Below are 16318 nucleotides of genomic sequence, written 5' to 3' on the forward strand. Positions count from 1 at the left end.
TCTTTGTGGAAAAAATAATTTCTTTGTACAAAAGTATACTTGTATTGCTATAGTTTTCAAGATTTACAGCAATTTTGAATGAAGTAATCACAAAAGGTAGCAGTCTTACTTTTACCCTGCTTACAATTCATTTTTACCAAATAATTAATACTTAGCATGCTTCTCCCATGTTCTTTCATCCTTTAAAATAACATGTTTTTATTCAACAGATTTACTATTTTAGTCCATCATTTAGATTGTGGGGGGTATATTATGCATATCCACAGAGAGGGGATGGCATGAGGGAAGACAAATGATGCATTTGGTAAGTCTGTCCTCACGGCATGTGTAGATTAGGGAGAGAGATAGAAATGTATGTGAACAATGAAAGCACACATAGAAGGTATAGATGCCTTAAGAAAAGTCCTGGTGAGATGCCATGCTGGCTCAAAGGACAGAGAGAGGACTTGCACTTGGGGGATCAGGGAAGTTTCCAGAAAATGATGGTATTTGAGGTTGGATGAAAAAGAGTATGCAGTTGGATATGAAGATAAAGAGAGAAGCAGACAAGCACAAATAAAGGCATGGGGAGAGCCCCAGTGCTAATTTCATGTCCGGAGTTACTAAAACGTGCTGTATTCAGTTGGGTGTAAGCAGAAAGCAACTTTGTTCTTTCAGTGACTACCACTGCAAACCTCTCTTTAGACTTGCTTTTCTCCACCCCTTGGATGAAATCCAAAAAAGACCCTGTATTTTTCCTGGTCATGCTCAGATAATAAAACAATGGTCTTTTTCCCCCAAGCATTTAAAACTTCCAAATCCAATGTAACATCAAAGCTCCCAACATCCATCCCAGTTAAAAAGTTTCCCATTGCTCAGCTTGAGCTTGCCCTGAGCTTGGAAGCCTGTAACTGGGTGGGGTGTCCTGGGCTTCCTGTCCCTTTTCCTCACTCTGTTCCCAGGCAGCTGATTACCATAACCTCCAGGGTAAGAGCAAAGGGGAGGGAGCAGGGATGAGGGATACAATCTAACTTGACTGGCTCAAGTGTTACCTGAGTTTGGTGCCTTCTGTCCTAGTGTCAGATGTCCAAAACTGATTTGCACACCAAAGATAAGTTATACCATTAAGTTAATTTAATAATTCTAACACTAAAATTCTTAGTATAAAATTTTCATGTAATTGAAACAAATGCATGTTATTTTTAGGACTGTGCCTTTTTCATTTTATCTTTTTTGTGTAAAGGAATATACACATTTTAACTTTAGGAATAATCAGGGACATAGGGGTTAACTACCACCTGAACCATCATGTAATTTAATTTTTAGAAAAGAATGCCAATGCCTGCTCGAATGGGATTGGGAATGCCACAGTTTAAATTATCTGAACGTCAAATATATGTATTACTACCTTCAGATCTGTTTCATATCTAAACTGTTTAAAAAAAATCTTAATTTAAAATCAACTATATGGCCCCAATTGTAGGATAACTTATGAACATTTCTGTGTGTAGCATGCTGTGTTCTGCTTGCATTTCTTTGTTATTTGCCATTTGTTGAATTCAAAGGTACCATTGTCCTTATCAATACACAAGAGAAACTCACTCTCTGTTTTCAGTTATTCCTAAAGTGTTAGCTCTCAGGAGAGACTCGGAAAGATTCTGTTCCTGTTTTTGAGCCCAGCAAGTTCCTTTTAACTGAGGCAGTAGTTTATAACACTGAATGTAAATCACATGGAATGATTTTTCTTAGACCAAATTAATTTGTTTCACTACTTTGACAATCTTCTAACATATACCAAAATCTAGATTTTTAAAAAATTGTCTTTAAATGATCTGATTCCAAAATTACTAAAATACATTAAAGACTTTAAATGTTTAAAAAGAAAAGTTCTGAGAACAATTCAAAGATTAAATTCACATAAAGGCAACCAAACTCAATAAAAGTAAATAAATTATAAATCCCAAGTTAACTAAAAAAAAAAAGAGTAGAACTAGATTTTATTCTTCTATTTTTGGTTAATATACTTGTTGCTATTATTTGAATATTTTATAAGGGTTGATATTTTAAATATTTAAAGAATTTTGGGGTGAATATATTCTCTATCAATATCATTGTTTTTGTTTATAATTAATATTCTTGTAATACAATACACTAATTTACCATGATACTGCAATATTAACACTGTTTCTGTGCCCGAAATAAGTAATTAAAGGGCAGCCTTGGAATCCTTCTTTTCTGGTCTTCTTGTTATATGAAATAATGCATTTCTTTCTTGTTTAAGTCAAATAATATAGGATTTTCTATACATTACTCTATAGAAATTAGCTGTTAGTACTGCCATTGTGGTTATTTTTTTTAAACTCAGAACCGTTTGTATTAAAAGATTTGCTTACGTTTACATATGGCTATCAAGAAGAAATGACATTATTTTGGAAAGAGTTGATAAGGCTTTCTATGTTGGAAACATGCTGGACTAGGAATCCAAATATTTATGACTTAGCCTAGGCCTGCCTGCCTATCTGATAGGGTTATGACATAGATCAAGTGAAATAATTTATGCAAAGGACTTTGGAAATTCTAACGATGCCTACAAATTAAAACTTTCATTCAAATACAGAATAGTTCAGAGTAAGATTTTCAGTATGTTGGTGAGGACTTTCTAGAACTTAATGTGTTATACAATCTTGATGTCTGTGAAATACACTTTTGTTGAATATTTATGCAGAATATTCATAGGTTTTGATTTTTTTTTGGTCTTCCATTATTCGATTTTGGCTTTTTGCTTGGTTTTTAAAAATTTCTGATTAAAATTTTAATCTGTACATTTGGAGTTATCTGATTTTCTAGAAAATTCAATAAATGAAGGATGAGGAATCAATAAAATTTTTAGAACTTTGAGTAGACATATATATTCCAAGGATTGATGTAAAGAGTCAAGTATGGTCACAAGATAAATCAGTATTTTAAACATTTCAGCACAAAATACTGAGGCACCACCACTAAGTTTCTGCTTACTGTTCAAGAGGTAGAACATCCTTCTTGGTATTAGTCATCTAATAAGTGTTCTCTGGTTCTAGTGCTTGAAAACTTGGGTTAGATACATATGAGGATTGCAATTAGTATGGGACCATTGGTGGAATGATCAACCTTCCTGTGATAGCGTTTTGCAGTAGTTTGCCATGGTATCAGTGTGTTTTTGAAAGTAAATTGACTTTTTTTTTTTTTTTTTTTTGCGGTACGCGGGCCTCTCACTGCTGTGGCCTCTCCCGTTGCGGAGCACAGGCTCCGGACGCGCAGGCTCAGCGGCCATGGCTCACGGGCCCAGCCGCTCCGCGGCATGTGGGATCCTCCCGGACCGGGGCACGAACCCGCGTCCCCTGCATCGGTAGACGGGCTCTCAACCACTGCGCCACCAGGGAAGCCCCTAAATTGACTTTTAAAATTTCCCATCGTCATATGAACTTGTTTGAGAGATATTTGATTATTTACTAGTCTCTGGTCTGAGGATTTAACATGGTAACCTCTACTTCATCCTTACTTTTGGCCTCCTCCCTCCAGCCTCATTGTATAGTACCGGAACTCGTTCTTTCTGCTTTTGAGATTTCTTGTCAATGTTAAAGTTCTCAAAAATATTTCATGCTCCATAGTCAATTGTAATTTCATTCTTAACATAGATTTTTCAAACTCTTCTTTGGTTTCTGAACTCAGATATGTACAGTAGTTCATATTTGTAGAATTTCCACTGCCTTCACATGGGTCATGTGGAATCCAGTCCATCTGTGAAATGCTGGGGATGGGCTACTTGGAAACCTTATAGCTCTAAGAGTGGATTTCAGTTCAGTCATTTGTTAGAAGAAGATTAATACCTTGCCTTTTACCAAAGTATGTGGGAAGGTGTTTTCATGTACTAGCACTCACTCACTTGCTCTCAAATGCTTCTGTGCATATGGCTCCGGTAATTGAATATTAACTCCCTTATTTGTGCATATGTGCGTGGATTTTGAATATTCAAAGGTAGAGACTGGCTGCTAAAGTAACCTATTATGCTTCATTGGATGGTCCCAGGGAAAGCAGTACATTTGCTGCAATATGTGAAAATGTGGGCTTCAGAGCAATGTCAGTCCTTAGTAACCTCAGCTTGTCATTTTACTGTTAAGAGAACCTCTAGGCTTCCTGCTAAATATCAATTTAAGTTTAAGTCTGCATGCTTGACCTTGGGGACTACTGTTCCTGAGAGGTGTACATAATTCCCTTTAACATTGATGGAAAGGAGAGCACGATGTAGTGAAATATCCTTCTTGGGAGGACAACATTGTGAAGCTCATTTATTTCTCTAGATTGATCATGTGCGAACTGACAGTTAAAGCATTTGAACTCTTAGAGCTGTGACACAAATTTGTGCTGAAAACAGATCATCACACATTACAATAAGTCCACAATCCCTAAAATTAGGAATAAATGTGGACTGTTATCTATGACTCATTCAGTGACATTTCATCTTAAATATGTAGTACATATTTCCCCATACATCCCAGAGGTAACAGACAGCAAACATCACCTTCATGTTTAAACAAATAATTGCATACTTTACATATTAGATTAGGGGAAAAAACCTCAAACATGTGGCATGTATTATAGTATATAGCTTCAAAAATTAGATCACTTCATCCAAGTATTTTGTTCTTCATGAATGTTAGTAAAGGGCCAAGGAGAAGATTGAAATCTTGATATCAGATAGAAGAAAATAATCAAATATTGCTTTCTGGCTTTATTAGATCTGTTAACTATTTGCCAAATGGTCCTCTTTCGTTTTAGAGAAAAAAAAGGTTGCCCTATAATCTTGATATATCAGAATACCTACATATAATATTTAATAGCACAGTTTTATGCATTAGAAAACCTGAGTCATTGCAATAATAAATTTCATTTCAAATATCTTTTCCCATTTTTCCCTCAACTGTCATTGTTTTTTATCACAATTTACGGCTTGTATTTACATTTTTTTCAATTCTTCTCTCCAGTAGTTTTTTCTCTTTATCCTTTTCTCTCTCATATTTTTCCTTTATTTAATAAAATTCCATTTTCAGCTAAATTGAATGTATTTTGAATTTGGACGTCTTCCTTGTACTCGTCATTGATCACAGTATTACCCTTACAGGAAATAGTTGGACGTTGTTGGCATTTCAATAGGGTGATTTTGATTTCCAGAGGAAGAGATGGCTTTCTCTCCACCAGTGCTTTTTACTATTCCCTCTCTCACATCTTGGGATCTTTCTACCTTAATGGCTTTCCCACTTCCCAGACTTTTTAATGTTTTTCTCTCCATCAGGTATTTTTCTGCTCTCTTCAAATAAAATAGTTTCCTATTTTGAAAACAGCATTTGCTTGATTCTCCAGCTACCTTCAAGCCACTTTTTTTCTAGTGCCTTTTACAACACTTGTCGAATAAATGACTTACACCCTCCACCTCAATTTAGTCACCGCCCACCTTAAGCCCCTAAAGACAGATGTAGTATAAACCCTGACAGTTGGCTTTTTTTTTTTTTTTTTAATGCAAGTGCCTGACTTAAGCTTTGGTTTCAGAGTCATCCACTTCAAACCACTTCCTAGTTGGCGGTCTCAGATAGGCACCTTGACCACTTCCTAGATGGCTGTCTCGTATAGGCACCTTGACCACTTCCCAGATGGCGTTCTCAGATAGGCACCTTGACCACTTCCTAGATGGCTGTCTCAGATAGGCTTCTTGCCCCCAGCCCCCCACCTTCCATAGTCCAGGCTTTTTTTTCTTTAGAGATCTTGGTTTATTTTGATAACCGACCACTTGGGCCACTTGCTTTTTCTCTTCCCAGGCTTTAAATTCCCACTCTTACGTTTTTTATTCACCAGTAGTGAGTCTGCAAAACCCTAGGCCCAACCCTTGGCCCCAACAAAGGCAGAACTCCAGGCCTGCTAGCTCTCTCTTTCTCTCTGTCTCCCCTCAAGAACTTGCTTTGTGGCCTCCAGGTGTGCCATGTAACTTCCAGGACCTGTAAGTAACCTTTTTTTTTTTAATTGCTGAGGGTGTCTTGCAATCATAATAAGAATACAAGGCCCTGTCCAGATACAACATAGGTTATTGATAGGCTGAGACCAGCACAAAATAATAGGCTTCCTACTATTTGCATCCCAATTCCAAAATCATGTTCAAAAATGTTGCCAGGGACTCTCTAGATATAAAAACAAACTCTCTTTGTGTTTAATCCTGACGTTTATTTCTTCATTTTTTTAACATCCTCTTTCCTTGACCTTGCTGAAATTAACATCTGAATTTTTCTAATACATTTTCAACCAATATTTTTCTCAAGCCAACTTGAGGGCTTCTGTTTGTCCCTTGGAAAAACTGTTCCTTCTTGCTCTCATAATGTTAATTTAACCTCTACGTGGATGATGTGAGAATCTCCATATCTCTTCAAAGGCCATATTTTTTTCCCAATGTCTACTTAATATTTTCACTTGAAGTTACACCATTGTCTCAAAACGCAATATGTATTTCTGTTATAAACTTCAATTAAATTATGTTAAAACAAATTCTGTTTATCAGGTCCCGAACCTGTCTTATTTGAATTAACAGCCTTCTTTTTCCTCCTCTGTACGTGTCAAACACATCTACAGAGGAGGAAAAAGAAAGCTGTTAAATGTCTAACTTATTATTTTCTTTCCATTTCCATGAACACTTGCCTAGTCTTAGACATTATCATTTTACAACTAGAGTATTTCAGTGACAATTTACCTGGTTTCTATGCTACCAGAATAAGCCCTTTCTCCTGACAATCACGGAAAGTTTATCTCTTCGAAACATTGCTGTGTAACTCCCTTGCTCAAAAGTGTAATGGCTCTTAATGTTCTAAGAAAAAGTACATCTCATTCACTGAGATTTCAAGGTTAATTTTTTTGACCATAATTTACTTTAAACAATTTTTAAATTTTCATTTTTACTTCTCATTAACACAAAGGAGACTCTTGCTCCCCAGCCGGATTGATCCATAATCCACAGGAATACTTAATCAGTCATTCACTTTGTAACTTTCTTTCCCTCACCCCTTTGTGGCTCTATACTCTCCTTCAAGTCTTACCTATTTCCTACCTCCTTTAAAACTGCCAAAGTCCAAAACTCAGATTACTATACCCTTCATTTGGCATTTTTCCTGTAGTGTCCCTAACCAGACTGTGTGTGGAAATAAATAGTCCTTACATTTAAGTATGGTGCCTGCCCCCAGTAAGCATGAATGCAAAATATACTGAAGCAAGAATGAGTGATGGAACTCAGTAATTATTTGGAGAAGTATTTTCTCATTTAATAAAATTGAGTTGTTCAACCTTAAATTGTCTGTTAAACCTGAGGACAAAGTTTAGCTGAAAGTGTTTCTTTAAAAATATAACCCTGAATTCTTCCTTAGATTGCTTTGATTTAGGACTCTCTGTTAAGGATTCCTTCTTTTTGGAAATCATGCTAATTTTCCAGTGTAATAGATCTGCATTTTATAAGCCTAGCCATTTTTTCAAGAAATGTAGATTCTCTTTGAAGCTGATTATAACATCTTCAGATTTTGGCATGTGCAGTATTATAGAGAAAAAAAAGACTCAATGAGTCTGAACAGTTTTATGAGGATAATTGCTACCTATTGGGTTTAGAATTTCAGGCAGATAACAATGACTTTTTTAAACACATTTTCTCCTAATCATTATTCATGTACCCATGCAAAAACTGACTGGATGTCTTCTTAGTGCCAAGAATTGTGTGAGAGAATGAAAATAAACCATGCTTTGCTCTCAGTTTTTGCTTCCACTATCCTCATTTTTTTTTTTTTTACATTTTTATATGGTTACTTTTATGCTTAACAATTCTGTTTGTTTATAACATTCCCAAATTGGGTAATGAGATCAAAGGGGTATGTGTGTGTTTCTTATTGTCTAGAAAAGTGAAAAACAGAATGGTAATATTCACAGACACTGTTTACTAATGTTAGAACAATAGGGGCTGGTGGTTTTTAAGGGCTGAATTAGGTCATGATGCTCTATGATATCATTTAGTGAGGAAGTCACTCCTCATAGTATGTATAAGTTGTGAGTTAAGGGACCTACCAAGAGCATATCACTTAATTTTTAAGACTGAAATTTTACCTGAAAAATATGGCTGAACAGTCAGAAATTTTGTTTTTTTTGATATGTATATATAATATACATAATAAAATAGCTTGTTTTCTAAAATAAACTCTTGACTCTTTAAATTTCGTTTTGTTTCACTTCACTTAAAGAGCCCAAATCTATCTTAGATAAGGAAATAAATCACTCATATTGGGAATGCAATAATTTTTCCAAATCATAACATTTATTTCAATAAAAAGTCAAGTTTCTACTTGAGTCCTAATTCTTCTAGGAAGCATATGTTTCTCCTAAGAGAATCTGTCCAGTTTGGTGGTTAAAATGCTTGCTTTTAAAACATGATCAAAGAAAAGGGGGTAATTATTTTATGGTAAGGGAGGACTACCAAGGTAAGCCTCAACAATAAAAATAAATAATCAAGAAATTTTCCATCAAAACATAATATAGGTAATTTTTTCAAATTCTCGTACCTTTGTTCATAGTCACGGATTTTAGAAAGGTGTTACAGAAGTAGAAAGAGACCTGGAGTGATCATCTGGGGCTGCCTCTTTGCTTTAAGCAGATACGTTGAGGACCCCTTGAAAACAGATATCTATCTGGCAACCCCAGGAATGGGACCTCACATCTTCCCAGGGTATCACATTCCATTGTTTTATTAGCTGTATGGCAGAGGCTTTTTCTTAATCTAAATGGAATCAGCCTTCCCTTTAACATGCCAAATATTTTTTAAAGTGAAAGGCCAAATCATCTGTCTCATTCATACTTCTCTTTTTATTAAAAAAAAAGTTTCCTTCTTGTAATTGTTTAAATAAATCTATACCTTGATCTTCAACTCTAAATTCTAAATTGTTAAATGTTTAAGAAACCTGCCATTCTTAGACATTCAGAGAGCTAGATGATGCCATGAGGGGAAATGCCCGTTACTCTAATTGTAAATATTCTCACTGATGTTTTCCAGTTTCTTTTCTCCCTAAGCTTACTTCTCTTCAAATAATATAGGAAAAATGTGATTCCATGTGTAGAAACTGTAGGTAGATTTTGACTTATATTTAATTAAAACATCAAAATTATTTTTTTCAAATTAAGAAATATTTAGAATAGTTTTTATGGAAAACATAGTCTGTGCTCTTAAAGATTAAGAAAAACATCAGGAGAAGATTTTAGCAAACCTTGAAGAATCTTTTTTTTTCTGAATTAAACTCTATAATGCTATGATACTAAGTTAAGGCTATTTAGATTCTAAAGCAAATACAATGCACAAAATACATTCCTTGATCAGAAGATTTTCTGGAAAAAAGTAGTCTAGCTAAATTATGCTGCCTATTGTAAGCAATGCTGCCAGCTTATTTAGATTCTTAACCTCTAGCAATAACAGATTATTTTGATAAATTATTCATATTTCTGTACTGTACACCTTTTGCAATTTGCACATCTGGCAGCAAATAGGCTCTCCTTTCAGGCTTTAGTCCCCTTGGTCAGACAGGATGGCCGAAGGCTGCTTCATGATTAATTTCATCTCAGTGGGGTTATTATCATACTGAAATTAGCAATGCCCCTGAAATATGCTTTACTGGAGCTACAGGCACAAGAGGCTTAGTTAGTTTAAGAGCTTTTAACCATATAGTAAGTTTTAGCTTAATTGTTAACCTTTGTCTATTTGGGGAGTATGTACACCTAAAAATAATACTGGATTTTACAAGACTAGAAAACAATAATTTAGAGCTTGATTTAGCAGCTCATTGGATTGCAGGATAATTTGTCATTAGTTTCTAGTATCTTATTTTAAAAGGATGTATACTTTTGAACGATCAAGGAGGTTTTTATTTTGCTGGTTCAAAGTTTACTGCTGAATCAATGAATATTAATTTTTCTTCCGATTTGTGTAAAAGTCATTCAGCTTTTCTATATTTAGTTTTCTCACCTAAGAACAGTCTAAATGCCTTGTACCATTGCAGAATTAGCAAGAGATGGCTTTTAAAGAAATATTTCTGGAAAATATTTTAAATTCAGTGATTTGGGGTTGGCAATAACTGGAAGATTGCTTAGAAAATATTTAAAATGTAAGTATGGTTCTCTACAATGCTATTATTGTTCATCTGCTGTCTGTTAGTCAAAGACCAATACTAGACTCACAGTGCAGCAATCTACTTGCTGTTAAAGTTATGTGAACCCTACATTTGAAAACTCAGTGGATTCACACTTCACATTAAAAGAAGTCAGAGTATAAACAGAGTCCTGTATGAAAAGTTCATGATATTAAACTAATATTTAAACCTATATGCAAAAATTGATTTCTTAACAAAGTATTTGCAGACTCAATATTTTTTCAGTTTGTTAAGTCAGACTGTTTCATGCCTAAGGAATCAGAAGACACTAAAACATTTGGCTAATCTGATTCAGGACAATTTGTTTATATAAATACATGTTTCAGGAAGCTAAGAATACTAACTATTCTGATAATTTCCTGCTAAAACATTCCCAGGAGACATATACTGACACTTAAATCTAGGTCCATCCTGTCTCTGATTTTGAGCTCCAAAATATTATTTATGGATTTCAGAATTATTATATACTTCAGTTGAATTTTTTTATTGTCCTGTGTTCTTATTTAAATCACTATTTTATTTCAAAAATGTAATTATAAAAATTATCTAATAAAAAATTGAAAAAAGGAAAAATTATTTGATATAATAAAATTTTCATTTGGGCTGCGTGTAGTAGAGGCAGTGAGTAATACAGAGGAAATAAGACTGGCCATCACTTGATAATTTTTGAATGGGTGTTGAGAGCACCAATGAGGTTGGTGCTTATTATACATTCGTTATTTTGTTATATATTTGAAAATTTTCCTAGTAAAAGGTTAGTTTCATTTGCAGTTGGCAGTAATCAAAAGGAGAGAGAAAATTATGTATACTGAAAACTTGTCTGTAAAGTTTTAATGTGTTTTCACTCTTGTGTAGTTTTTGTCTGGCCTTTTTAATGTACATTTATGGTCTCAGAGTTGCTTCCTTCTTAAAGCATTGGTTTTGAAAATGGAAATTCTGTACACTAGCAGATGTCAAATCTGATCACCTCTGCATGTGTCCTCAATAGATTAGAGGCTGACAGAGGAACCGAATGATGAATGGGAGAAGTTATTAATAAGGCCCTAAGAAAAGCTCTCCATAATTCACAATTGGGTATACCGGGTGGTCCAATAGAATCTTAGACATGGAGAACTTGTTTAGAATCAGTGGTCTAAGAAGACATAAAAAAAAAAAAAAGAGAAAAGATAGGTGGAAATTTGACTATAAAAATGCTAAGGTACTTTACTGACAACTATTTTTAAAATCTTTTTTTTTTTTAAATCAGAACTACTCTACAGTTCTCTGATATGTTGAGATCTTTAAGTAGTAAAACACCTAGGCAGTTTAGGGTACTTTTGATGATCTTTCCTAGGTATTCTTGTATCCTTTCATCCACCTTTTTATTCACCAATTATTTATTAAGTACCCACTAAATGCTAGTTATAGGGTAGAGTAATACTTAGAAACATATTAGTTAGAATTCACTATCTATATGTAAATCTTGATTAATTCTGATTTGAGACCAACTATTCTAGATGTGACAAAGGTAGCACTAACATGATAGTTGCATGTTCCTCCAGGAATAAAAGAAATTAATAATAAAAAGATCATAGGTAGAATGGACTCCATTTAATTTTGACAAAAGATATTTTGTCGGGCTTCCCTGGTGGCGCAGTGGTGGCGCGTCCGCCTGCCGATGCAGGGGAGCCGGGTTCGCGCCCCGGTCTGGGAGGATCCCGCATGCCGCGGAGCGGCTGGGCCCGTGAGCCATGGCCGCTGAGCCTGCGCGTCCGGAGCCTGTGCTCCGCAACGGGAGAGGCCACAACAGAGTAAGGCCCGCATACCACAAAAAAAAAAAAAAAAAAAGATATTTTGTCTTAAGAAATAAATTTAGGAATAATGTAAACCATATATGTGGATAAATAATATTTCTTTTATATAAAAACAGAATGAAAAATTACTATTTTTGTATCATGATTATAATACAAATGAATAATTATCTCACCAACAAGAGGTAAAGAGTGAATTAGAAATTAAACCTCTGGTGTTTGGCCAATGAAACATTGATTATTTGCTTATGATTCTTGGCCAAGTTATTCTGATGCAATCTTGTTATTTTATAATTCTAACTAGGATTATAATATTAACCTGTAATCAACATTTCATGATAATTAAATGAAAGATTATAATATATATGTGTATCAACTACTACATTTACACCTAGCTTAGTACATACAACTAATAGGTCCTAAATAAATATGTGATAAATGAGCAAATAAAGATTAATACCTGAAACAAATGACCAAATCTTCCTTCCCATGTTGTTAAATGATAATTCAATTACTGAAAACTTAGTAAAGACAATCATGAACAATTATTTAGTGAAATATGAAATGATCCATTGCTTTTAAAATCTTTATTTCTCCTTTATTTTCATGCTAATTAATCAAATAATATATTTAAATGTCTATGGTATAAGTGAGGTTTTTTTTGGTACCCCGTTTCTTTAAAGAGAACATTCTGAACAAAGAAAACAACAACAACAACAACAAAACCCCCCTAAGACAAGAGGGAAGAAAGATTCAAAATGAAACTTGCTCATACTCTCACAACACATATTGTTGTCCAGGGCCATGGTTATAGTTGATGGGCACCACAGCAGTGTAGGGAATGACATCTTAGGTCAAAAGCTTATCCTGGAATTTGGTTGTTCTGGGCTTTGTTCTCTTATTAGTTACTCAGTGACCTTCAGTGAGCCACTTTATTTACGTCTTAAATGCTCCACGCATTTCAAAGGGCTAATCATACAGAAATAATATACAAAGAATTCTGAAATTTTCAAATTCAGGTGCTAAGGGCTTCCTTGGTGGTGCAGTGGTTGAGAATCTGCCTGCCAATGCAGGGGACAGGGGTTTGAGCCCTGGTCCAGGAAGATCCCACATGCCACAGAGCATCCAAGCCCATGCACCACAACTACCGAGCCTGCACTCTAGAGCCTGCAAGCCACAACTACTGAGCTTATCTGCCACAACTACTGAAGCCTGCACACCTAGAGCCCGTGCTCAGCAACAAGAGAAGCCACCGCAATAAGTCCACACATCGCAATGAAGAGTAGCCCCAGCACCCCAAGTAGAGAAAGCCCACACGCAGCAACAAAGACCCAATGCAGCCAAAAATAAATAAATAAATAACTTTAAAAAATCAAATTCAGGTGCTAAACGAATGCAAAGTATTCCACGGTCAGTTAACAGTGAAGCAAAATAGTTTTGGGAAACTTTATTTTATGATTTTATTTGGTTCAGTTACTTCATTTCTGTCTCGGTAAGCCTAATTCTCAGTGGTTCTCCTAATAATTGTGTTCATTTCTTAACAGAAGTTCTGAGTGCCAAGGGCAGTGTTTTTATGTTTGTGTTTTTATAATTTTTCCTTGTTTTGTTGTTATATATCCTTCTGAAATAGTACTACATGGTAATTTATTTATGTCTCCTTTTTTTTTTTCCATGAGATCCTGGCAAAGTCCCAGAAGCCAAACAAGGGACAATAAAAATTGCAGCACAAGGTAGGCAATAAAACACTTAAAAATTCTATTGCTTTTTAAAAAAAAACTTACAGTAGCACTTTATTGACAGTAGCCAAAGCTGTTTATTGCAGAATAGCACCATCTGCTGGGTTATTATAGAAAACATTTTGGTGTTGCATGAAGATGCACATTTCAAGAATTTATTTAGTAATTGGAGAAACTGCAACTGAGCGTAATGCCACATTTTCAGAGGAGACACTGAATGACCCAAGAATTCGTATCTTGACTCCAGGTTTGTCATTGAGCTTTTACTTGTACATCCAAAAATAAACCATAGATTAATTGATACATAGAAGATAATATGATGAGCAGATAGAGATTCACAAATATATAAAATTTTCAATGTTTTTAGTTATGCATTTTAATTTGTGTCATACTAGAAAATTCAGTCAGAATGTTATTAAATTAATACTACTTCATCTGTATATCGAGACTGCAAAAATCAGATATGACTACAAAGTAATCATCCTAGCTTTTATGAGCCATCTGAGAAAATTTGTTTTATCACCCACTAATATCTTTGGGACATCAAAAGTGGTTTTGTTTAAGAGAATTTTAGAAAATATATTGATTCTTTAAATCATCAGTTTGGGAAAAGTACTTCTTTAAAATAATTTTCCTGTAATGTTATTTTTTAACTATCACCTGAAATCACATCCTTTGAGAAAGCTACTCTAACTCCATTGCCCACTTTATAGAACACTCTTAGGAAAGAAAAAGTAAAATATTTACTGGAGAAAATCTTTATTTTTTCTCCTTTGCCACATTATACAGCATTGACCAATAAAGGAGATGCATTTAGGTGGTGGTACATTTGTTTCTGTGCAGAAGCCCGTTGTAGCAGACTTCTCAGCACATGACATGATTCCATCTGATCCAAAATTTTCTGTTACATTTAATCCTGGACCCAACGATATACAGAATCATCCTAGTAAATATTGGTAAAATGGGTTGACTAGCCATTTAACCCAATCATGCTGTTTATAAAGTATATGTGCTAGAATGGTTAAGAACTATGATACAAGGTTTTAGTTTTCATTTGATCATTGGGTTGATCAACAAAACTGATTCTTCTTCAGAAGAGTTCTGATCAGGAATGTCATTAATATTATGGGGGCTTCCCTGGTGGCGCAGTGGTTGCGCGTCCGCCTGCCGATGCAGGGGAACCGGGTTCGCGCCCCGGTCTGGGAGGATCCCACATGCCGCGGAGCGGCTGGGCCCGTGAGCCATGGCCGCTGGGCTTGCGCGTCCGGAGCCTGTGCTCCGCAACGGGAGAGGCCGCAGCGGAGGGAGGCCCGCATACCACAAAAAAAAAAAAAAAAAAAAAAAAAAAAAAAAAATATTATGGGAGGTAGAAAAGCAGGACAAATATTACCATCACTTTTGTGTTTTCTATTCCTGAAAATGCAGCTCAGAACGGATTCCTTAAGTGAATGACTACCTAGTTCAAGAATTATTGCAGTTAATGCATATATGTTCTCATAAAAAATCACAATAGCCTGGCACAGTCTGTTTTAGCTGAGGCTTCTGAAGGTCATGGTAGGTGTGGAACTATGACTCGTGGCAGGCACTTAGTGTTACTTCAGCCTCCTATTAGAGGAGTTCAGGGGAGAGAATTGTAGAGATATCTGGAAATCTGCTTCAGATTTGAGCTTGGGGCCATGGGCTCTTCACTTTTACATTCCAAGTACATTGGATTAGGCAGACTCAGAACTTAACGCTTTCAGAATAAAGCATTTATTGTTGAGTGAATAATCAGGTAGAGTTTCGAAGGCTTGTAAAACTATGCTTTTATGAGATTAGATGAAAGTGCTGATTGAGAACAGTGTACAAGGCAAGAGTTAGGGGCTATATATATATGTTCACTAAATTGTAATGACACATCAAAGCAGGGACACACCAAACACGGATAAATGTCACTTGTGTTGTGCACATACTCAGTAGACCTTTTGTAGACAGGATTTATAACACCACAGCTGCATAATTAAATTATGCATAGAAGTAATTAATATTTGCAAGTACTCCATGTGGAGACAGCTTAAACACAATGGCAACACTGCTATAGTAGAGACTGATAATTTTGATAGATACAAAATTAGATAGATAGTGACAAAATTGACAGTGATGTTTATAGTGGGGTAAAAGTTAGAGTATATCTCTTCATTTATTTTATTTTTTTTACTTTTATAACAAAGGAACTATTTAAACCCTAGTTTTATATAAATTATGTATATATGTACATATTAATTATAATTAAGATACAGCATTCTTTTCTGGAAGTACTTAAAAATTATTTTAACAAAGAGTTTGGAGGCACTGAGAAGACAATGACATAAATGTCTTTACACTACAGGAGATTACAATTTGGAGATATGAGAAATTTAAGTAACAACACAAATTGAATATCTTGTAGTGCTGAATTGAATTGTAGAGATAATAAATGCCAAAGAATTAAGACAAAGCGATTTTCAGTAAGAGGGATTCCTCATGGATGAGGGGTGACTTGAGTTTGTAGCATGACTAAAAAATAAACTGGAAGAAAAAAAGCATT

At 35.0% G+C, this 16318-nt stretch overlaps 1 protein-coding gene across 1 annotated transcript in view; it reads left to right on the plus strand.

Moving 5' to 3' along the window:
- Nucleotides 1-16318, plus strand: part of TRDN (triadin) — a 366265-nt gene that overhangs the window by 222209 nt on the left and 127738 nt on the right. The window contains exon 13 of the mRNA XM_055087525.1: nt 13693-13746. Coding sequence (XP_054943500.1) covers nt 13693-13746 — 54 coding nt within the window. The remainder of the gene's footprint in view (nt 1-13692; nt 13747-16318) is intronic.

The sequence above is a fragment of the Physeter macrocephalus genome, chromosome 10 (assembly GCF_002837175.3).
Source record: "Physeter macrocephalus isolate SW-GA chromosome 10, ASM283717v5, whole genome shotgun sequence".
Classification (NCBI taxonomy): Eukaryota; Metazoa; Chordata; class Mammalia; order Artiodactyla; family Physeteridae; genus Physeter; species Physeter macrocephalus.